The sequence below is a fragment of the Aythya marila genome (genome assembly GCF_965140915.1).
Source record: "Aythya marila genome assembly, chromosome: Z".
In the NCBI taxonomy this organism is placed as follows: domain Eukaryota; kingdom Metazoa; phylum Chordata; class Aves; order Anseriformes; family Anatidae; genus Aythya; species Aythya marila.
In genome coordinates, this window is record NC_139080.1 from 28,039,429 (window position 1) to 28,064,958 (window position 25,530).

The window sequence follows — 25,530 nt, forward strand, 5'->3', positions numbered from 1 at the left end:
CCATAAAAAAATTGATGCATATTTTGATGTCCATTTTAGAAACAAACAAAATATTTAGTACTAGCATAACAGCAAATAGTTAATAGCTAGAAGAAAGGCAAAAGCCAAGCAGTTTTGGAAAGTTAGGCAAACAAGACAGATTACAGCTAACATCAGACGAAGAACTGTGACATTCAAAACTTTTACAGTTTTCATTAAAATCATTATTTGGAAGTTTATTAGGATTTAATTCAGCAAGTCCATTTTAACCAATACTTCAGTTAAAGCTTTATCTGTCAGACCTTTCACTCACCTTAACAATTCACACTTTCTACTGTAACTATAACTATGTAACACAAGAGCCTTTTTCTAAGGACAAATATAAGATGAGGGATGAGTGAAAAATTCTTAAGCAAGGAATACTTTCCTTCAGTAGAGGGGAAGCACAACAGGGAACATTTAAACAAGACATGCACAAGTACATGAGACCTCAGATCCTGAGAGAGCCAGCCAATGTCATTGACAGGCTACTCTCAGTTATATTCAAAAGGTCATGGCAACTGGGGGAGCCTTTGGTGGACAGAAAGCAAGCAAATATCAATCCTAGGTTCAAGAGGGACAACAAAAATGATCTAGAGAAGTACAGACCAGTCAGCCTCACCTTAATCCCTGGAAGGTAGATGGAGTACCTAGTCTGGAAATCACTTCCAAACCTATGAAGGACAAGAAGGTGACTGCAAGAAATCAACACAAATTTATAAAGAGGAAATCATGCCTAATCAATCAGTTAGCCTTCTACAGTTAGGTGACTAGCTCACTGGATGAGGGAAGAATAGCAGATTTTGTCTATATAGACTTCAGCAACGCTTTCAACTCTCTCTCCCTTAATATCTTCATAGACAAAATGATGAAACACACAGCAGATAACTTGACAGTGAAGCAGATTGAAAACTGGCAGAAAAAAAAAAGCTCAAGCAGATGTGATCAGCAGCACAAATTCCATCTGAAGACCTAGGGGTGTCCCCCAGGGGTCTATATCATGGCTTTATTTATGACCTGGACAACTGGGTAGAGTGTACCCTCCACAAGCCTGCAGATGATACAACACTCAAAGGAGTGGATAATATACCAGGTGGCTATGCAGCCACTCCAAGGGACCTTAACAGGCTTGAGATACTGGCAAACAGGAACCCCATAAGGGTCAACACAGGGCAATGCCAAACCCTGTACAAGGGCAGGAATAATCCCAGGCACTCCAGTACATACTGGGGGCCAAAGAGCTGAAAAGCAACTCTGCAGAAAAGGACCTGGGGTCCTATTGGATGATGACTTGACCACATACCAGCAATAAGCCTTTGTGTCAAAGAAGACCAATAACATGCTAGGCAGCATTAGAAAAAGCACTGCCAGCAGATCAAGTGAGTCTTCCTCACTACTTAGTACTGGTGCAGCAGGATTTGTGATCCTGTCTCCACTTCTGGGCTCTCCAGGACAAGAAAAATACAGACGTACTAGAGTAGTTCTAGCAAAGGGCCACAAAGAAGTCTATGGAATTGGAGCTTTTGTCATACTAGGAGAGGCTGAGAGAAATGGAATTTTTAAACCTTGAGGAGAGAAGGTTCAGGAGGGAACCTTACCAATGTGCATAAACACCTGATGAAAGGGAGGAATGAAGATGGAGACAGACTCTTCTAGTGGTGCCCTGTGACAGGCCAGGAGTCAATGGGCACAAACGGAAATACAGGAAATTTTGTTTCAGTACAAAAAATAAACGTTTAATGTGAGAGTGGTGAGACACAGGAAGAGGTTGTCCAGAAAGGCTGAAGAGTCTCTTATTCTCAGGGGCACTCAAAGCCCAGTGGACATGTCTCTTAGCAACACACTCTAGTTGATCCTGATTTGAACGGGGGTATTAAACTAAAGGATGTCCAGGCATCCTTTTCAGCCTCAACTATGCCATGATTACTTCCTTCTTTTCTGTCAGGATTAATATTCACAGTACACTTAATTTTCAGTGGTTTCTTTCCAGTCCATGGTTGCAGCATGAGCTGTATGGGCAGATATAGAATGGACTTCTATGACAATTGTCCCTGGAGCACAGAAGACAGTCTTATCAAAAAGGAATAAAAAGGATCAAGAAACAAAAAAGACAATAGATTAAAAGCATGCACAAGTAAGTAGCAACTTGAAACCTACTCCAGAATTTAAAGAAGCAGTGTTATATTTTCTTTTCTGAATGTTCTACTGAGAACACAAAATATTTTCCACATTGACTTAATTATATCAGAGATGAGATACACAGCAGAAAACAGAGATGGTAGTGTCACTCACACTAAACAACATGCTGTCTGTTATCAGCTGTCATAATCTTGAAGATAAAAGATTTGCCTTTCCTTTGTGGAGCGTCCAGGTTTCTAATACTAAACACTATACTAGTGTGCTAATTCTACATGGAACTGCTTGGTCTTGCTTTTTTCTTTTTGCCTCAGTGCAGTGGGAACATATTCTTGTCCTTCAAAAGTACAACTCACAAAATATACATTTATTTATTTTTTCTTGTAAGTTAGCTTTTTAGTCCATGAGAATGGAATCATAAATGCTTTAAGCATTTTATTTTATATCCAGTATCCCATACAAAGATTTCACTGGCACCAGTAAAACTGTCCCTTATGTATAGAGATATATGAAATCAGAATCCAATTCAACATGAAACTCCTTTAGACAATATACTGGATTTCAGACAATGACATTCTACAATTTTGGGGGAAAATAGCTCTTATAGACAACAATTTTTCCTGGATGTTAAGCAGTTCCCTAAGGTGGGCTCCAATAGGAATCCTGGAAGGCATGGTGGTTCAATAATTCTTCTAGCTGACCTTTGAGGAAGGTATTTATAATATTGCTTATTGTATGTCAATACATGTAGCCAGCCCATATATAGAAAAAGTGACTTGCTTAAGATTATCTACTGTGTGTGATTTCATGACTAAGCTGGGCTGCTGGGCTCTTCAAGGGCTGAGTTCAGCACTGGCACATGGAAGTTAAGCAACTTACAGAATTTTGGCCACCAAAGCATGTGAATATCTGGATATCATTATGGCATTATTAAAGAAACTTCAGAATTCAGGTATTTTGGATTGTCATGAATCTAAATGAAGAGTCACAAAACAAAAGTAACCATCTTTGAAAAGATGCAGCTTTTAGATCCTCAGGAAAATACAGACAACCTCAAAACAAATGAGAAAAGAAAAAACAAAAGTGTCCTGGATACAAGCAGCAAACGTCATTATAATATAATAAATATTTCTAAGAATGACTAGGACAATATTTACATCCTCCCATCATTATCAATTGCTCAGTTTTATTTAATAATAAGACTTAGTTCCATCGAACTAAAAAAGGCAGTAATGACTAGGAGACAATCTGTACTCCAGAAGGTCAAATAAACATTGTCAAGAACATATGTCAAGTAGTCACAGTGTTATTGAAGGGGACTTCAGTACATTCATACTTTCTGACGTATTTACCAGCTTTAAGAAAGACAAACATATTTAAAAGTCACAGAGTCTTCAAGTCTTCCAAGAATGTACATACTCTGGGTTGTAGAACCAAAATGAACCTCTATTTATTTCATGTAGTATCTTAATATAATAGTAGCTTTCACTTAAAAAATGATATTTTCAGATTGCTAAATGGATAAGGTAAAATACAGCAAACCCCATCCTAATGGTATTTTCTTAAAACAGACCATCTTCCTACAAGTAAGGAATATTTCCTTGAAGATTCAGACAATCATTATATGAAGCCTTATATGAACCTTTCAATTTAGTAAATTTTCAAAATTTTCCAAATAGGGAAGCACCCTAATATTCTTGCTTTTCAAACAACAGTGATCAATCTCTTCATGTAAGTTACATTTCATTTTAAAATGACTGTTTCCTGATTAGACAAATTTAATAGGAGCAACAGATCATTCTGTTAGTAAAGCTATGCAGCCAGATTAATACTGAGACACAATTATCACTGTGAACACTTTACACACGGAAAATCTAAGGCAATAACATTTAGCTTAATCCTCTAAGGAGGAGATTTATAGAAAATTTAGGCCTGGATGAGACTTGTTTAAAATCGAGCTGCTAACATAGGATACACCTTCAGCAGGTTTTTTTTGGAGCAGATTGGCCTTACCAGAAATAGCTTAAGTATACTTTCAACTGGCCTTGATTAGGCTGTAAACCATTATTTATTATGAAAAACAGTGAAGTTATTTGGAAAATGAATTACTACTCAGTGTTCATACTTTCAGAAAGATTTTACCGACTTATTTCCTTTTCACATTGTATTAAACTTTCTTCATTCAAGTAAAGGTAATATTAATCTAGGTAAGATCAAGACATCCTTGAAACTAGTTAAAACAATCAAGCACATCGAGGTTGTGAAAATTAGAAGCTCTAATCAAAAGAGTTAATAATTTTGGTATTGCTATATAATACAAAACAGAGAGATAACTAATGAAATGACCAAGGTGATAGAGATAGATGTTTTGTCTTACTTGTCCAGGGCTGTGCTGGTGGGCATGCTCCTACCAAATCCTCGGACACCCATCTGACAGAAGTATGGAATGCAAGACAGATTGGCAGCAATAATTGCCAACGAATCAGATGCGTTAACAAAGAAACCATTTTGGCCAAGAATCATGTAGCGGTCCTGAAGAAGACAAGAGATACAAAAGAGTGTCTTAAATCTTACGTTTTGGGGAAAGATAATTTCTTCTCTTAGATCCACTGTAGATACAGTAAAAAAGGAACAGGGTTTGGGTTACCTGGACCCCTGTTTGGGCAGAATAATTTATTGGCATTGTCCTGAAAGCTTTATAATTTCACTATCACACCATAATTCTCTCAAGCCCTACAAACAAAAGTTCCAAATCAGTCCCTAGCATCAGCCTCCTACACGATACTTTAGTAGATCTGTTCCTGCCAGGGAATGCTTGTGTAGGAGAATCTTTCTGCCAATGTCATGCACTATACAGGGAGTAGGAGGAGATTTTGTGTATAAGGACAACAAATAACAGCTTCTGTTCTTCACAGCCTTTTCATCATTCCCACATCCTGTCAGGTCAGAAAGCTGTTTCTGTAACACTTTGTTGGTAGGCTGATTATATGGCATAAAAAAAAAAAAAATAAAATAAAAATAAAAATAAAAAGATTAGGATTAAGTGCTTTATTTAGCTAAAAAATCTTCAGTTTGCAATGTTAACCAAAACTGACTTCATTTAGTTACTTAGTTACTACTTAACTGTGACTAGTCAATATTATCTGTATATGCTGCCTTTTCTCACCTGAGGAAGTTTTACACTAATACAGAAAAAAAATAAAATAAAAAATAAATAAAGAATTCTCATTCTGGACTCACATCCTGTTCAGTTTGCAAACATCTGCAGGGCCAAATTACCCCATATGTGTCTGATTTATGAGTACAAATACTATAATCTTTGCTTTTAGGTATCATCACTCCATTTTGAGGACTTACTGAAAAGCAAATAAATTACACTTACATGTCCCATATCTGACCCCAGATAAAACAACAACTTCGGTGAAACCTCCAAATGGATTAAAATACTTACTCCATCAGCATCAAAAGCAGCTCCAAATCCATACTCTCCACCTCTCATAGCCTCCAGCAAGGCAGTTGCATATGTTAAATTGGGATCAGGACGCTGTCCACCAAAATCCTCCAGAGGAACACAGTTTATGGCAGAATTTGCAGGAGCTCCTAATTCATCACACAGGATTCTTCTCACATACGGTCCCATAACTGTAAAAACAGAAATCTGCCATGCAATCGCAAGCGCATATGCTTGACATTTAAATTTTTCACAGTACCGTGGAGACTTCATACAAAACATACTTTCAGAAACTCTATACATCTTACCAACAGAAGTTTGTCTTACCAACAGAAGACAAACTATTATTTCATATAAAAGTATGTGATCATCCCCACAGTAAATGATCAATTGGCAAGTCAGCATCAAAAACACACTGCCCCACTAGTGAAAGTGAGAAAGTAATCTACTGAAGAGTGAAAGATCAAAGTTTTATTTAGCTATTATTAGGGAAAGAAATTATCATATACATTTAGGGGCATTCCTTACTAAAATAAAAATGAGATGCTATTTTGGGTGTCCCAGAATGCAAGTAACAAATTAACAAACATACTAGCAAAGAAAGCAAACAATAGGGGAATACAAATGGGGAATAAGCTCCTCAAAGGTTTCTAATTCTAATTGAAATTACAACAGATTTGTCCACCAATGAATTCTACCACATTTTTTCTACTCTCATGTAGATAATAAATGAAAGTTTTCTTTCAACTAACTTCAAAATAACTCCTCTATTTTTACTATATAGCCAAATAAGACCCCAGTTCATGAGATTATATCATAATTAGTATATGTAATACTGTGGACTATCCAAAAGCAACACCGAGTTTCATTTTGGAACAGCTTTTTATTTCTCCTACATTCCACATTAAAATCTCATGTCTTTTCTTAATTCCCTAGTAGGACTTACCCATCCTAATTTTACTTACTGAACAAAAGCATATAAATTTACATTCTTCAACCCATGAGTCTTCATCTTAAATAACTAGAAGGAATATTTTATAACCTTTAATAGTAAATGTCTATCATTTCAGCCCAGAAATAAAAGGAACCTAAACACACATGCACCTTGAAATGCAGTCATTATCAAATTGTATGAAATATTAGTCCATCCCACAATTAAATCTTTTCTTCTGTGGAGAAACTGTAATGTTAGTTGTGTCTGAAATCTACACTAGAGCATTCAATGGCTGAACAGACACCAACAACTGATTGAGCTCTCTGCATTCCTGGTGCAAGTGTGAACAGGTCACACAGGTCACACAGAGGTAAAAAAAAAACACAAGCGACTGCTTGCTCACTTGCTCTTGCTTCCTCTTTCTCCACACATGACACACATTATTGCAAGAAATTTGTGTTCAAGAAAATTTAGATGCCAGTTCCATAAACATACTATAAATGATGATGATTCAGGTTCTTATCAAGAGTAGACTCATGATAGATTATTCTTTTCTATGCCAATGTTAAACTACCAATCTCTACATGCATAAAAGCATATTCCAGAGTTGAAGAGCTAGTTTGTAACTAGCTTTTAGTTTGTAACTAGCTTTTAGTTTGTAACTAACTCTTTTATAGTTTGTAACTCTATTATGGTTGGTGTTTCACTTTTGGCTAATGCACTTCATGCAGGAAGGAGTATTGATGGGTTGCCACCAAAAATGACAAATCCCAACTCCTTTGATTCCAGTGATTAACCACCATAACCCACAAACATGTGTGCTACATTTCAAATTGAATTTGTTTGGCCTCAGATTTCTACTGCTGATTCTTCTTGGTATTTGGAAAGAGTCATGATTTTGCTGAACAAAAATGAGAAAAAAAAAAATTCTGTTGCACAAACTTCTTGTATATGCTACCGCATGTGTACGGTGTATTTATATTATGGCTACTTCTCCAACACAATACAAAGTCATAAGTTCTTATTACCTTACAACCTTGTAAACAAAGTGAACAAACCTCGTCCTTTATATTTCTTATGATTAATCAGTTTTTCTAACCCTTAGCCAGATCATGCATCTTTTTGGACACCATTTCCATTTTTCAGTACTCTATAATAGATGTGGGCATCAGAGCTCTACAAACTATTTCAATAACATTCTCTCCAAAAATGTATATGACACGAAGCATTCCATTCTTTATTGCTCATCCAACTCTTTGAGGACTCTTGGGTTCAATTTGTTCATGTTTAAATAATTTTATACCATTTACCTGCAGGACAGTAGAGACTGTCCTGCAACATCCTTGGTAACTATACACTGCAAATACTTCATCACCCTTTCATAGCAAGATTAGCTCATCCTGCTTGTTTCCAAATGCAGAGAGAAAAGAAAAAAAAAATAAAATTAAAAATATATATATATATACATATATATTATACATATATATATATATATATTATTGGATACATATGCCTTTAATTCTTATCAAGAAATATCTACCTCCTCACCTAGTAAGGAGCCTAACCAGTTGCTAAGATTGCCTTTGTCACTAGCCTAATGCTCAAATCCTGTCTTATTACTTCAAGTTGTTTTTCTAAAAAGACTGACTATTATACACTGTACCTTTATTGGCAAACCACTGCAGTGTACTCACAGTTTTGTCGTGACAGTAACTTAAATTCATACCTCCATTCATGGCATCAATCCTTATTTTAATCTGGTTGGGTCCAGTCAGCAAATTTCTGATTGCATTGAAGTCAAATATATTTCGGAGGAGATTGAGGTAGATATCCACAGAATCAACAATTTCCACTGGAAAAAATAAGGTTAAAAAACTGTACAATTCACATATGGGAACACATCTCCCAGAACAGTTTCACAACCCATGCACCTGAACAACAATTGGAGCGTGCAACCTCTAATATTATATAGATTTGCTCTGAAGTCCACAGAGGCAAAGAAAAAGATTTCTACTGATTTCAGTGTGGCTTCCATCAGGCTTTAAGCCTTGCACAGGTTAGCAGCTTTACCTACTAAAGGACTGCAGAAGATGGAAGATGTCTGTGTGGATATAAAGTCACAGTTTCTATTGTCTGACAGCAGTATCTGTATCACCCTATCAGGAGAGACATACAGACTGTTCTTCTCATTTTTTTGGCACCTAGAAAATCTATCTCCAGATTGTTGTCAATTCACTACTATACTTTTGCATTTTATATCTTACTGATTCGGGAAAGTTAGGTTCAAACACAACATCTGTTTTTTTGCTAAGGTCTTGCTAATCTGAATTGTGAATTCATAAAGGCACAGAGATACAATTTTTCTAGTTCTGTCAGATGTAAAACAGATCAAACTAAAATGAATTAATGAAAGTAAGTCTGTCATAATCAAAGCAGTTATCAAGCACCTGTCAAAAGCCATGCTTTTCAGTCATCTTGGAACATATTACTTTTCCTAATTAAATTAAAAAGCATATGTTATACAAATGCCTTTTTATCTGGTTAAATGAGTATCTTGAAATAATTTAGTTACAAGTTAAATTATTACTTAGAATATCAGCCAGTTTTCCTCAGAAACACTGACCTCACCCCACTGCTCTTCTTCAGCGTAACATGAAAATGACACAGATATTTTTGTGCCTAAGAAAAAAGCTTAGAATAGATTAGGAAAATACACTTGAACTGAGAAACGAACCAAAAAAAAAAAAAAAAAAAAAAAAAAGTTCCCAAGGCTGAAAAGTAATCTGTAAAGCCTATTTGAAAAAGAGTCAATTCTGTGGTATAAAGTTACATTCTCAAAAATTCACTAAAAGACAGTTTTGTATACCTTCTTAGCCCTGCTCCTAATAAAGCATATGTAGGATCTAAGCTTCCCACAAATGAACAAATGCCTCAAATTCATGGAACTGCTTACACATATTAAGGTAAGGTGCATGTAAGTTTAAAATCTAAAAATTATTTTCATTCCTGCCGAATCCAACTGACTTATTCTCAGTTGTTTCAACACCTCTGTAGCCTTGATTTGCAGGAGTTAGTTCATACAACTGAGTAATGAGAAGTTCGAAATACATCAGATAAAATCTTAAAATACTTCTTAAATTATTTTCATTCTTTCTGCAATTTGATTTTGCATTCAGACCTGTGTAAATTATATTTATTCATGTACCTGTAGGCCAATTGCAGGAGGGTTCTCTGGCAGCTATATTGTCCCAGAATGATGCATTCTGGGGAGAGATGATTGGGAAACAATTTTTCCTCAGAAGAAAATTCAATAAAATTAAAGTTATTTTTAATCTATTTTTATGCTACTTGTCATGTATTTTGTAGTGTGTTTCTTTTAATTTTCATTTTGAAAAATACAATTTGGAGAGACTAAAATACTGGAAAGTCAAAATTTAGCAATCTAATATGACTCTAGAGTGGTGTTAAGAGATGAATTTTCTTTGCTTTTTGTTTGCCATAGAAGCCAAAAAGAACATGTTATTTTAAAGGACAACAGAAACAAACAAAAAAAAAAATTAAAATTTGTATTTAAATCACAAACTTCATCTATCAAAATGTACTTTCCCTCTGAAAATGTTTTCTGGAAAAGCAAGTGGCTTTAATTCTAGACCATCAAGAATGAGGAATAGTTCCCAAGGCCACACAGAAGTTTTACGCTATTTGGAATATTCCTCTTCTGGAGTTCTTCCTTTGCTTTTGACTCCTTCAGAACAAAATGGCAGTGTTATCTCATTTTAAATTAAACATAGGCGTAAAATTATTAATATGCTTAAAATTAAACATGTGCTTCATGTTACTTCACATTTTAAGTTACTCCTTCTGCATCTCACAACTTTTCAGAAAGGAAGCATGAGCAAAGAATGAGTAAAGATTCTCATGAACTGTTCTGCCAATAAGATTTACATGAGCAAATTATTCCTAGCCCAAAAATGTGCTTTGTGTTTAACCACTAGTTAGCTAGTTTAACCATTAGCGCATATATTCCGCAAAGGTATTTGACTAAATGGTAAGTCCCAATGCACTTGCAGTCCATGCCTCAGCTCCCTTGTGTGCAAAATAAATGCAACACTTACCTGTACTGCTTAATATTTTGAGAACTGCTAGTAGTAAAGCATTCTGAAGAAATTAAGATTTGTTTAAATAGTTACCAATAAGCATTCTGCAGCAACTGCAGTATCTAGAATAAACAAATGTAGCATGCATAAAAGCCTATGCCTATACCTCGGAAAGGTTTGAATTTGTTCTCCAGATCAAACTCCTGTCTTCCTAAGCGAGATAAATCAACTCTGAGATCAGGACAAATGGTATATTCCTCCAAGGTTTTGCTGATTTGATAAATTTTGTCTGAAACTGCATCTGGAGCAGGTCCTGTAAGAAAAGAAAATGTGTTTTTTTTTTTTTTTTTTTCAAATCTTAAGATTTACCAAAAAAAAATGTACTACATTAAAAATAAATTCAATATTGTATCAGCATTATTGAAGAATAAGCCCCAAAAAAGGACATTGCAGTAAGATACGGTCTTCTCTTACACTGTAACACATTTAACACATCTTAAAAAAAAAAAAAAAAAAAGGAAATACAGTATAATCTCACTCAATACATTAATAAAACTTACTTAAGTCAATAATTACCCAGGGAAAAACAATTACAGCAATTACAGCCAACTTCCCTTGGCTTTATTGCTCAAAGATTTTGACATTTTTTCTTCTACAACAAATCTCAACATATACATTAATGGACAAACTGCCAGAAGCAGTTTCTGGTATTTTGTAGGGCTTTTTGTAAATGCACACCTGTGAAGCTAAGGTAGTTTCATGTTACACTTCACAGAATCACAGAATTGTAGGGGTTGGAACAGACCTCCAGAGATGATTGGGTACAACCCCGCTGCCAAGGTATGTTCCCTAGAGCAGGTTGCACAGGTAGGCATCCAGATGGCTCTTGAATATCTCCAGAGAAGGAGATTCCACTTAATTTCATTAGGCATAGATTATCATTAATGAATACTTTACCAGATTAACAGTGTTATTCTCTTGCAGCTTTCCTCCAATGGCTTAATGAAATATACATGTATCTTTGTTAGAATTCAAAATAACTTAATCGCTTGACAAGCAATTCTGACCTGCTACAGGTAGGTAATTGAAAAAGAGAAATCACATCTTACTCGTGAAGCACTTTTATTACCAAATCCTGAAGATTGACTGTATTTTACAAAATTTACTGACAATCTGATAAAAATTACAGGTTTGAAAAATTTATTACCATATAAATGGTAATAAAAAAAATCTTGCATGTAATGCAAGATTTCAGTCAAAGTTACAACAAAAGACCATTCTGGCTTATCTGACTCTTCTTCTCCTACACTTCCACTGTGAAAATGACTTCCTATACTCTCTTTTATGTTCACTCTCTCCTGATCCAATGTCTCAGTCTTTTCACCACTAAATTCCCACCTCCTCTAGCAATGCTGCTGTATTCAATGCAGTTTTGCCACATGAATTGCCTTGCCACATCTCAGATCCAGTACATCAGACAGTCCAGGGCAATACAAGTAACAGTCACTTAACTCTTTACTTGGCTTAGAAAATGATTTCTTATTGGTCTATTCCAAACCTACCCATAGGGTTTAATTCACTCTAGATCATTCTCAATGAATGGATATTTCATCTAGTAATATTTCCAGCTAAGGCAATCCCATAGTATCGCTCTGCATTCTCTCCTACAACTACAGAAATAAGCCTGTTTGCCTAGCCAGGATCTGCAAAATAGACTGCATGAGAACACTGAGCAACAGTAGCCTCCCCTAGGAGCTTGTTGTGGTGCTCAGCTATTCTCTGAGACAAAAAGTCTTGCCTGGTGCTTAACTCACATTTTCTCAATGGCAACTTAAACCAACTACTTTTCATTTTGTCCTCACAGATTATCATAAATAATTGAACCCTGTGACCTGTGCTTGAGGTATATATACAGGTATATATATTTATATACTTATAAAGGTTTACATTTAAAGTTTAATAGCCTGTTTGAATTTTCTTTAAAAAGGCAAAATACACCACAAAAAAATGCCCCATCAACTTCTACTTACTTATCAAACAGATTTTAGGTGGTACATGGTATTTTGAAGTTCACAGAGTGCTAAAGCATTTAACAGTTTGGTTCTGGTGTGTTCATGCTCTGCCCCTGGCTTTCTCACTGCCTGCCCTTACATAGTCCCTTTAATCTCTCTAGGATTCAAGCCTGTTCTGTTTATAAAATCCCACTGGTTTAACTATGCATGTTTTTCAGTCAAACAACATACAAGGGAGAAGTATCCCTTTGTCAAGTCTTCCCAGCTTCAAAATAGGCAAGAAAACACTATTTTAAGGGCACTTTGAGATTTTCAAAAGGAACGCACTCTATGTTTATGAATTATACATTATATCAGCAATTGTCACTGTGGTGCTTTATGCGTGTGCACAGATCTACAACATAAAACATATACAATGTGTAACATAACTACATGTGTCAACTTGTGGATTTCAGAAAATGAGACATCAGTTGTATATACAAATTAAATTATTCAAGAGTGAAATTTTAACTATTTAACAATAGTGTTAAACAATAGTTAACTAAAGTGGTACAACTCTCCTTTGATAAATGCAGTTATTTTCTGGGTAAACATGAGAAGTTCTTTCTTCTATATAAGACATTAAGTTTTGCTGCTTACAGCACTTCTGAAATTAAAAGCTTTAAAGTAAATGCCAAGACAAGCAATACAGAAATACAAGCAAAACAAAGTTCCTTCAAAGGCATCTTTATAAAAGGAAGAAAATTGTTACAATGGTCTGGCAGACTAAGTAAAATGTAATAAAAATATGACAGTAAACCTCCATTGTAGAAATCTTACCAATATTGCAACGACTTTAATGAATGCTTAATACTTATTGTACATACGCATGCTAACAAAGACACTCCTACCCATGAGGAAAAAAAATAAAATATATAGTGTTCCTTATAGTTCTAACAGAATAACCAAAAGCACTCACAGTTAAAATCAGTTGGACTCTAGTTTCATCAAACTGAGATGCAATGTGGTAAACACATTAATAAAAGAAGACCCACCTCCATTAGCAACCTCAAACTTGACTCCAAATTCTCCTCCAGGTCCCCCAGGACTGTGGCTAGCTGTTAGAATAATACCTCCAGCTGCTTTGATCTTTCGAATAATACATGAAACAGCAGGTGTGGATAAGATACCATTCTGCCCAATAACCAATCTGCCAATCTAGGTGAAAAAAGAAGTTAAAATATTCTGAATGGTACTAAATTCTTGAACATTAATAAGCAAACACAAACACACACGATATACACACACAGTATAGATGTATACACTGGCTAAGATGGAAATTTAAATTCCTGCTATGGAACCTATTCTCTTGCAGAAAAAAACACATACACGGGTTGGTTGGATGCTACTCTGGAGTGTGAACAAACATTGTATCTTGTAGCCCCAGTGCAGCAAGCATGAGCATAGGCACAACAGTGATTTGCAAAGCTTCCAAGCACAGTACCAGGGCACAATCCTGCTATCAGACTTTTCAAGATACCCCTATGAATCAGCAAAGACCTTCAAATATCATTATAGTTTAGGGCTGACTGTGTGGATACAGTGTGTACAGGGCTGGAGCTTCAACAAGCTAAGAGAGAACAGCAAGCAACTTGCCTTTCATGGAGGAGCCTTTCAGTGCAATCACAAACACTGAACATACTAAAACTTGTAATCTCTAAATCACATCTCTGTAACCCAAATACCCTTAGATGTCCTGCCCCATAGAAAATACGATTTCTTCTTCAGTCATTATTTACTCTTTCCAGATGAACAGGCTGCATTTCCCAGGGCAGAGCTGAGCAGAAGTTCTCACCATTCTTAAACTAAAAAAAAAAAATGCTTTCAGGTGGTGTTATTAAACACTGACTCAATGTGTTTGGTATTATGTGCAGCCCTACTGTGTGGTTCCAATTTCAAAACCTTGCCTTCATCACCTACACATACTGCAGTTTCAACTCAACATAAATAAACTAGGAGCCGACCAGAAATTTACTTACAAAGAAATACGGAAAGGTTCTAGTTCCTGTGAAACAGGCAAGTAAAAAAAAACATTGATGAGAGGGGAAGGTTAATATTAAAGATGAGAACTGAGGCAGCTCTATATAGAGCTTAAGAAGATACTGCAAAATATTTTAATAGCCTTACCAAAACAAAACAAAGCAAAACAAACAAACAAACAAAAACTATTCTGTAACAGTTCAGGAAGGTTAAAAACAGAAAGGGGGGAAAGAAGGAGGGAAAGAGGGAGAATTCCAAATACTTCACACTCACTACCTAAAAACAGGGAGTTCAACCTCAGATTTCTTGTTCTACTTTAAGGGAGATTTGATGGCTTTACAGTCTGTGTGGAAAAGCAACGGCACATGAGATGTCACTACCTGACTCCTCTGTAGAAAGATCTGTTCCCTACATAGATGATCTTCTTCTGGGTCCAGCATTTGTTTGAGACCTTTAACAGTTATTTACAGGTGGGATTCCAAATAATTTCAGGAAAGCAAAGGATAGACAATTTATTAAGCCTGTTACTGTTAACCATTTTAATAATTAAGAAAGACTTCCAAATTGAAACAATCAGCTTCTAAATGAAAAATAAGTTGTTGTTTTTTCTAACTCTCACAAAACACAGAACTACGGTTAGCTATTTCTCTTCAACTGAGAATGACAAGACCTGTTTTCAAATATGAAAAAATATTAACTGAGATTTCTATCTCAAGATCTGATGTTAGGATGATGTGTTTATCCACCCTGATCTCTTTTCACAGTTTTTGCAGATAATGTTGATGCTTTTGGATCTTTTTGCTAGAAAACAGGAAAGCTATCTAAATCATAAGTAAAGTTAATTGAAAACCTTCAGGGTTCATTTGATTCACTGTTGCTACTACTAGGAAAATGTTTTGTCTCACTGCCTTTTTTTATCCCCAGTAGGGGCAATTATGAAGGAAACGATAAGAAATAAATGTAAGAAACCAAAAAATATGGTTTCTCATTATCCTACTTTAATTACAATATTTTCCAGGGAAACATGTATGCTGTGGGGGAAAAATTATCCAAATAACAAAATCCACATTTTGTGTTTCAAGAGATATTTTTTTCTAATTCATTATTCCATAGCCATGGTCAATTGGTCAGGGTGGAGCATACACATGGTTAACACATGTACCAGATGGCTGAACCTCATTTTTGCTCAGTTCAGTGGTATTGAACAATCTTATTTCTTATTCAAGACTCATAATATGGTTTCATTAGCCTAAGATTGAATGATTAAGAACAATACTGTCTTCCTATTTGCAGAACCTGAGGCCAACATATGATTATTCGTGGAAAAAGAACAAAACACAGTAGTGATTAGCTTTCCCTGGAGAACAGACTAAATGTTATGCTAGTGCACTGTGACAGCATTTGCTCCTGGCTCTCTGGCTCTCCGGCCTTCCCACTCATGCTTCTCCCTGCAGGTAAAACTAAACAGCAATTTACAGTACATGTATTTGTCAATCTCTCAATTTATCACAATTTACAGATCTTAGGAGCAACAATAAAGGTATCTTTCTTCTGCTTCTATCCCCAGGCTTAGTGAAGTGGCTGATTAAACGTTATTTCACTGATTACAGAACAAAACTGGTATCTCTCTTACTGATTAGACAACATAGCATGCATGTAATGTTATTACCATCTCTTACAACTACTTTAAATCTCCCAATGTTACATTTGCATTTCCTTTGTTCAACTGTTTTGAATACTGAACTACTTCTAAAATACTTTCTATACAATGCTACTTGTTACTGCAGAAATGTTGTGGAACGAGGAAGACTCTTTTTTGTAAAGCAGAAGTGTTTCTAGTTGTTGTGGGCTGACTTTGATGGGTCAGCCTCAGAAAACACATAGGGTAAAACACCTTCAAAACTCCTCCAGGAGGGGCACTGAAATAACTAGCAGCTCAAGCACATGCCTTGAGGCACTTTCAAAATAAAGCTCAAGACAGAAAACTTCCAGTTAGCCACATTACTTACTGTTTTATTTATACCAGTGCCATGTAAGTAATTTGAAAGAGAAATACAGATTTTTTTCAAATTACTTTGAATTTGAAAGTGTCCTTTTATGGGTTCTTTTTCAGTCTATGAAGCAGCTTTTGGACAAGATGTCATTTCTTGCAAGATTGCTGTGTTAGTACTGTCATTTAACCATTATTGCCAATTGTACCAAAGCTTTGGAAAAAACACAGAACATTAGTTAACAGGCTTTAACAAACATTCTTCCAGACTATACCAGTACATTTATTATGAGAAGGAAAGCATAATGAAAATAAATATTGAAAGAAAAAAAAATGTTTTGAACATTTTCTGTCCCTTTTTTAAACCATGAAGCATGTAGAACACTAGAGCAATGACTCAATCTTCCAAATACAGCTGTCAGAAATGGGTGCCAACTCTTAGAACAGAATTGTATATGGGTAAGCAAAAGGACAAGAATTATATTTTGAAAAATGTTTGAAAACAACAGAGCTGAATCCATGTTGAGGTATTCAAGTACAAATGCATTTATATTTGAAAATAGGGTATATCATGAATTGTTCTGTACTTCTAGGCAAGGTTTAGATTTGTGCTTTCAAGCACACAGAAACTACTGTTTTGAAGTACGCAAAATATGTAGAGTATTCAGAATGCACAAATTACCTGGCACTCTCTCTTCACTGTATCTCCATTTTTTCCTGTTCAACAGAAACTATCTTTCTCATTTTTCTGGATGCCACAAATTAATATGAACAGGACTACTTTGCTTTTCCTTCAGCATTTGTCACAATGTTATTGTGCGTATTCTAATTAGAAATGTTATTCATTAGACTGAATTCCATACTGTAAAAATACTGTAATATTTAGGATTGTAATTTAAAGATGAAAGTGAAATTATATGTTATAGTACACAGATTTTTTTTTTTGTGGTGACTGTTGCAAAGAGCTTCAGTCTATATGAATGTCTTCAGTGTTTCTGTGAAATTCCCTGAAGACACTCCTTCTAAGTGTACACATCTTCCTCTCTTCTCTTCATTTTGGTGGCAGGAATGCACAGCCTCATCCACTCTTGGCCCAGTTGCTGTTCATTTTGTCTCTGAATCAAATATTAAACTGACATCTAATTAATTTTAAGTAATGGACTCAGATTTACAGACTTCACACAAGCTGGGCTAGAACAGAAATGAAATAGTGTCTGTATACTGACTCACAATTAAAGTTCCAGCAATATCCTTCTGAAAATCTTGGACAGTTTCATAGCAGGGAAATACTATCTTTGGAATTCAAAAACTTGCATGGCTACAAGATCACAGGCATGTAATGGCTCTTCTAATACTGTGCCCCACGCCACATTCTATTTTGTCACTCTGCTTTTAGTGGCAACAGCAGCAACAAAGACCATGATCCTCAGCAAACTCAAATGGCCACAAGAATAGTCACCCTAACAAGTACTTTACAGGAACATTTTTATGCAATATCACCACGTGCAGCTGTGCATTTGCAGACAATTCAGTAGATCAACATGGAGTCACTTAATGCTTTTTTATTATTTCTTTTTCCAGTAATCTCTCCCTCACATGCCGCAGTCAATTAAACTTGAAAGAATATAAGAGAGTAGATTATATCCTGAACAGCATGGGGCAATGCTGTCCTATCTTTCAGTATAATATCTCAGTGATAACTGACTGCCAGGCTCAACAAAGAAGCAAATATGTCAGTCATACAGGTGCAGGGAGGAAAGGCAAGATTTGCACAGAAGACCATGGGAAATACAAACAACATGATATTATAAAGACAACTGGAAAATTCTTTGCCACTTCAAACCTTCACAGAGTTATTAGCAGTACTCTGTGATTTCTCTGCAATGTTGCTATGACTTTCCATAGACAAATTATGATCATCAGTTCATCTGCTTCTGATCAGACCCTGATATAATTGTTTTGCATTTAAATTTATCCTAAGTTTTGCACCAAAAATAAAGTGCACATGCAGTTGATGGGTCTAATGGAATATTTGCATTGAATTTGTAGTGGAACTGTGTTACGTGTCATGGAGTTTTCTGCCTCAGTTCTTTCTGATAAGACACACAGATACTGCTACTGTCAGGACACGGGTAAAAAGGAAGAAAGAACCTCAGATATTCTCCTACAATCTCACTTTGCAAAAGTGGCTACTGCAGCCTGGAATAAGACAGGACCTATCTGGCTTTCTTTATACTCCCCCACGCTCCTGTGACATGCAGTCCCTTACCTAAATGAGTTTGCTGCAAACCCATCCGTGCACTCCATCAACGGGCGACCGCTTCCAGCTAGTCTATACCCATTTTTCTGAACAGAAAGATGCGGTGAACTGTGTGCAGACTACAGTTGCATGGCACAGACCACCCTGTAGCTGTTGCCAACAAGCTGCAGCTGTGGAGTGTATACCTGCAACCCCAACTTGGAGGGTGTGAGCGCGAGGGCCCACCGATGACAGGGAGGCAGGGCAAGCAGTGGCAGCTGACTGGGCAGGGGGCCTCAGCTCATTCCTTGTCCTGGGGCCGATGCCAACTGTGCTCGGCTGCTAACACAGGGAGAATGCGGGGTGAGTCACCGAATTAGAACAAGGGGAACCTAGTGACTCTAAAGGGCAATACATTTACAGTTGATAATGGAAAATCCCCTTTATTTTTATACTCAGCAGGCACAACTAACCATACATCTCAGTACATGTCTTGCAGGACAGAGACTCAGGTTCAGTTTCTGAGCACTATTTGGCCATCACTCTGCTGGAATTCTGCTGCAGGTAAAGGTTTTAAGCACAGCTTCAAGGCTTCCACACATTTCATATCATCCTGTCTATGCCAGCTCACTTTGTTTCCCCCTGTGATATTGGCCACACTCCTTTTAGTGACATTTCACCTCACCCAAAGGGAAAGATATTTGCCCTCAGGAGTATTCCCTCTCTCTCCCTCCCGTTATACAGCACAGCACTGAACAATACGTTTAAGGGAGGTTCAGATAATTTCCCAGCTGTAACATTTTAACAGTCAAAGAATAAAATGTGCAATTAGTATTCACTGAGGAAAAGAAATTTAAAACAGAAAAAAAAAAAAAAAAAAAAAAAAAAAAAAAAAAGAGGCTTATGCACTTACAGTGTGCTGTAGAGACAAGGAAGAGGGTGCACAAGGTGGGGTTGGCAGAGAGGGGATGGAGCACACAGAAACAGGAAGACTTTTCAATGTCAGTGTCACCCCACCAACCAGCTTCCTGAATCTCTAAGGACTGTATCATTAGTAAGAGTATCATGCTTTAATTCACATATTGTGGGAACTGTTGAGCACAAAAACTTTGTTTCTTGGCTTCAGAAAACAGTCAGGAGAAACTGTTTCCAAGAAAGTTGCAGTAACTTAAGAAAAGAGGAAGTACTATTACAGCAAAGTGCCAGCGATCTGTCAAACTGGAAACCTCCTCAGGTCAAAAAGGCTTAATCTGCAGGGGAATGGGGAATGTGACAGAAGTTGGAAGGAGGCAAGCTGACAGGAAAATTAGCCAGGAAGGAGTCTGGAATACAGCACAGTCTGGCTGAGAACCCCCTGCTCTCCTAAGCCCTCAACTTCTTGCCTCCCTCAGCACTTCAGTCCTTGTGGTCACCTTGCAGCCCTAACTCACACTGTCCGCACAAGGGACACGCACGACCTCAGGACCGGCAAAGCAGCTCTCGCTGTAGGGCTGCCACTTTAGCTTTCACTGCGCTTTACCCTGCCCTGTCAGCAGACAATTCCAGCGGCTTCCCTCGCTGAGCCAGCTGGGAGAGGGGCCAGGGGAAAGGGCTCCTCTGGGCCTCCCAGCATCAAGCTGCAACACCCTGCTGCTCCCCACAGCCGGTGCTCGCTCCCTGTGCCACATACCGCGGCGAGTGCCCTGAGAGCCTTCCTCACGCCCGGTGCCACTGAGGCTCTGTCCCGTGCCAAGCCCTGCGTGAACAGCAAGCTTACAAAGGCACCTGATACGCAAGGCAGCCAGGCTCCCTGGAACCTCAGGTGCTGCTCAGCATGTGTTTGGCAGCATTGCACTGGCGAGACCATGATTTAGGGATAAATTAAAAGTGTTCTTTGTTTGCACTGGGCTGGCTACACCACACAGCTCGCACTTGACAGTAATGAGAAGGGAAGATTCAGACACCTGGAAATTTGATGTTGGAAGACCTTCTGGTTGTGAAACTGGACTGAAGTAAAGACCTCTGGGGTAATTAAAAAAATAAAAATAAAAATCAATTCACTAAAAAAAAATGCAATAGCATTATATTTCTTCTTTTTCCTGACCTGAAGAATCAAATTGGCCATCCTAACAAAGAGACAGCAGTTTAACTCTGCTTTGAAGTGAAAACTTGGAGCCTATGTTAGCTGATATTTCCAGCTAGAAAGCTGGAAATAAGTACAAATACATACAAATTGAGTGTGTGCTATCAGAAGATATCAGTTCTCTTACTTATTTTCAAAACTGAACCAAAAAAGCTGTAACCCATCAGATTACAATTATCTGCCACTGTTGTCTTCTCACATTTCGTGATTTGTTCAGTAGGTGAACAGTGAAGAACATTTTTTGCTAAAATGCACCCAAGGTGCTGAATTTCTCCCGTTTCGGCAACATTTTCCCGCTATGTCTCTAGAAGACCGCGAGCACACGCCTGACACCTCCGTTTCCCACACAAGTATATTTCTAATCCCGCCGCATTTCCCTGCCGCGGGGTCAAACGCGTTCTCCTGCTCCCGTGCGGGGCGAGGCGTCAAGCGGGGCCGGCCGCCCCCCGGGGCTCTCAGGGACCCCTCGGCTACACCCGGGGGCACCGCAGCCTTAGGGGCCGACACAGCCCGGGGCTGAACGGCGCCGAGCCCGAGCCCTCCGCGCAGAGAGAGGCTCGCTGTTCTTACCCCGTTGGCCGCCGCCATCTGGACGACGATCTCGATGGCCGCCCGGCTGAAGTACCTGCCGTCGCTGCCCACCACCATGGTGCAGCCCTGGCGGTCGCGGAGGTCGACGGAGGAGAGGAGGCTCTGCACGAAGTTGGGCAGGTAGTTGCGCTGGCTCTCGAACAGCCCCGTGGGGCGCCGCAGCCCCCCGCCGCCCGTCGGCCGCTGGTCCTCGTAGGGCGCCGTCTGCACGGTCAGCACCGGGATCGGGGTCCTCTCCATGCCGGCGCCCCGCCGCCGCCGCCGCCGCCCGCCCGGCTGTGGCTCGGCTGGCGAGCGGCAGCCTCTGGCGTCCGGGCTGGTGCCGCTCCCCCGGGCGGCCGCGGGGTCGGGCTCCCTCACGGCCGGCCCCCCGGGGCGGAGGCGGGCTCGGGGCCCCCGCGGCACCTCTGCCGCCGGCCAAAAATAGCCCTGCAAGGCGCCGCCGCCTCCTGCCAGGGCTGTAACTGGAGGCTGGGGGGGCAGAGGGGCGGCCAGCGCGGCACACTTGCGCGGGGGGATCACGCTCTGTCAGCGCCGCAGCCGGCCCCGGCAGGCACGGGTAGCCCCGGGAGGCACCCCCGGCAGCCGGCCCGGGGGAGCACAGCCCGCTGCGGGTGCCAGGAGCACCTGCATCTGAGCCCCAGCCCGCTGGAGGTGGTGGTGCCCCGTTTTACGGGCGAGAAAAGAGAGGAGCAAGGAGGAATTAACGCATGAAAACCTTCTGTCTCTGCAGCGCCTGAAGTGAGGCGAAGGGATTTTTTCCCCCGTGTTACTCACGAACAAGTTTTTTGTGTAATAAGAAAGTTCACAGAAGGGTTTTCTTTTGTTTGTTTTCACAGCAGGAGTTGAGTACCACAGAAAGAGTCTGGTCTGACAGAAAGATAACCGAGCATGCAAGTTTCCATCCAGGCATCTTTCCTGTGAGGCTAAGCATCCCTCTGAAACAGTCTTTCACTTTGAAAAAAAATGTCAGATATTATGCATTTCCTAGGGATGTTCATTGACTCGCTCCATTCACGTGAGTGTTCATTCTGCTTAAAATAAATGCAGAGGTGCTAGAACTATTGCAGGGATGTCTGACATTTCCCAGTATAAAAGCAGTGTTTACAGATGCCTATGGCTGTCAAACATCAGATGAAATTTTCCATCCAAATGCTTGCTTCACACTAGGTCCACACAACAGTGTTGTGTGTGTGTGTGTTTTGTTTCGTTTTGTTGTTCTTGCCAGGGCAGCTCTGTTGGCTGAAGAACTGTTAAAAAATAATAATAAAAATAATTAAAAAAAAAAAAAAAAAAAGAGAGAGAGAGACATGCAACCTAAATGTCATTCTTGTGCTTATGAAATCCCTGGGTAAGTGCACCTGAGCAGATAAAAAAAAAATTGTAGTTTACTGGGCTCACTTTCATGGAAGTATTCTCAAGGTCTCCGCTAAAGAGGCTGCTCAGAAACTGCTCAGAAACTTGACGGAGTGTCAAGGCTCAACAAGACATGCTAGCAGCACTACAAGAGGTGACCAGGTGAACAAGGAGTAAAATACTTCTGTCTATTACATAGTCTAAGTGCTCATGAAGTGAGACTCATGAGAGTAAGACTCAGGGAGACTCACCTGATGAATGGGAACTGCAGTAACTCAGTCACACTTTTGAGCCATCTCTGCAGACCTCTTGGTGGATCAGGCAGACAGTGTATGGCATTTTTAAAATATGATTGTCTACTACTCATCCATGCCATTGTGAGTGATCGCCACCTTCACAGCAGAATGCTCTCCATGCCACAGTAGGCAAGGCCTAACAGTTTAAATAAACTTACCCACTGAAGCAGGTAGGAATTTTAGCTCTCTTGAAGGGTCACTTACATTCTGGCAGAGGGCCAGTACTGCAGAACAGATAGAAGGAAGCAGTCATCTGTTCTCTGTTAGATCTCCTAGAGCTTATGTACTGCAGTCTATAGTACAGCTATGTCAGCAAAGCCAGTATTGCAGGGATCTCCCTGTTTAGATGAGCCCATGTGCTGGCCTTTTTGTGACAGTGGGTGATTTAATAGATAAATCATTTCTGAAAGGGAAGAAGGAGAAAATGTTTTTCCTTAAGAAAAGTCCTAAATATACCAGTGCTTGAGAAATTCTAGTGCTCCCGTGCTCTGGAACAACAGTAGAAATGCGGTAATAATATATTTCCAGAGGGTCATCCACGCGTTTAAGCCTGTGAACTAGGTTAATGGTTGGTTGGTTGGTTTTGTTTGTTTGTTTGTTTGTTTTGAATTCAGAAATCAATGGAAGAAAAACTAAAAGAAAAGTAAATGTATCCAGTATTTCTTAGAAATACTAATTCCGCAGAAAATAGTGACATTTATGGCTGTCTGTTCCAATCAGAATGCATGTTAAATAGCAAAAGGAAAGTATAGAAATGCCAGTTCTCACACCCCTAATGTAAACAAGGCACAGTTATAGATGAGGTGGTTACACCTTAAATAATTTTGGGCATTACCACTAATGCAGCCACAATATATAGGCTGCAATAGTGAGAACTGAAATTGAATCAGGTAACTGACATTTATCACAGCAACAACTCAAAGAGGAAACAGCAACAAAGGTAGAAAGTGTTAGAAACAATGGATGATAAGTTCCAAATATCAAATAAAGGAATACACAGGATCAAAGTAAGAAGCAAAGTACTAGTCTCCAAAACAGGGAAATGACGGCACATTTTGTACTTGTAGGGGAAATGCATTCACCGTTTGGAAAAAAAAAATACATCAATTTGAAGAATGCCACAAACACTGAAATTCCCAGAATATACATGTTTTAGAGGCACTGCTAGTGACAGTTTCCCAGAAGTGTTTGTCTTCAGTCATTTCCTCTACATAAACAATGTTAAAAAATAAAGAAAAATAGTGTTTTGGAGGTTTTTTGTTTGTTTGTTTTGTTTTTGTTTTTTTTTCAGGTATCACCTTGACATTGTCTCTACCAAGAGTATAATGGATTATAAAGAGCACTGTAAATTTTTAAATTCAAAGTCAGTCTCTCCTAGAAAAGTATCTTCAGGCAAAAGTCTTCATGATCCCTGTGATTCCTTTAATAATTTGCAAAACTCAAGTTCCTGAAGTCATACTGTTTCCTGAGAAGCTCAGTTGTTGTTGTTGTTTTTTAAATTAAAAAACTCACCAGCCCAGAGAACTAGAGAATGTATAGAACTAGAAAACATTCTAGCACAAGAACTGACTAAAAGGAGCCTTTTTTATATATAAGTTCCTAATTTTTTCAAGCACCTGGATTAGCATTTCGTTGGTGTATTTATACCTGGGAAAGCTCTTCAAATTCTCTTTTATAGCAATGTGAGTCCCACAAGTGGCTCTGCTCTCAGCAAATTTCATTCAAAAGTGGAGGTCTCTGTAAATGACCTCTGTTGCAGTACATTAAGTGTACTGTTACGTATCTCTTAACAAAGGAACAACTATCAGTATGGAATGATATTAAATCCTTGGAATGCCTTCAAGGAAAACAACAGCTAAATATATTCTTAGAATTACCATAGTGTGTTGTGATTTAGTCTCTAAATGGTGGTAAAATGAGAAACAACTTAATGGAGTGATAGAATACATGCTCAGTTTGCTCCATTTCCAAGTAAAACAATTAGCTTTCTGACTGCCAACTTTGGAGGCTGGCTTTGACATACATTATCCAGCTCAGGAGCATTTTCAACCTTTAATGTGATTAACACTTGTTAATTTCTGGGCCTTATAATGTTTACAATAACTCACTTGTGTTCTGCAATTAAATGAGTCAATGTTGTAAGAGACGTAATTTTTACATTTCGTTATTTTTTTCCAGCATTATACTGATGTCTGTTCTTGTGCCTTCAGCTCCAATTTTTTCATCGACTTAGCTGGACACTGGGTTCTTGTCTGGTTGACTCACAGGA

General features: G+C 38.5%; 1 protein-coding gene across 1 annotated transcript in view; it reads right to left on the minus strand.

Moving 5' to 3' along the window:
* PGM5 (phosphoglucomutase 5) overlaps positions 1–21,987 on the minus strand; it is an 83,542-nt gene extending 61,555 nt beyond the window's left edge. Inside the window, exons 1-6 of the mRNA XM_082783589.1 lie at positions 21,589–21,987; positions 13,683–13,845; positions 10,803–10,949; positions 8,266–8,391; positions 5,606–5,796; positions 4,532–4,686 (exon numbers count right to left, since the gene is read on the minus strand). Of these exons, the coding sequence (XP_082639715.1) occupies positions 4,532–4,686; positions 5,606–5,796; positions 8,266–8,391; positions 10,803–10,949; positions 13,683–13,845; positions 21,589–21,849 (1,043 nt within the window). The 5' untranslated portion in view covers positions 21,850–21,987. The remainder of the gene's footprint in view (positions 1–4,531; positions 4,687–5,605; positions 5,797–8,265; positions 8,392–10,802; positions 10,950–13,682; positions 13,846–21,588) is intronic.
* Positions 21,988–25,530: the final 3,543 nt, after the last annotated feature.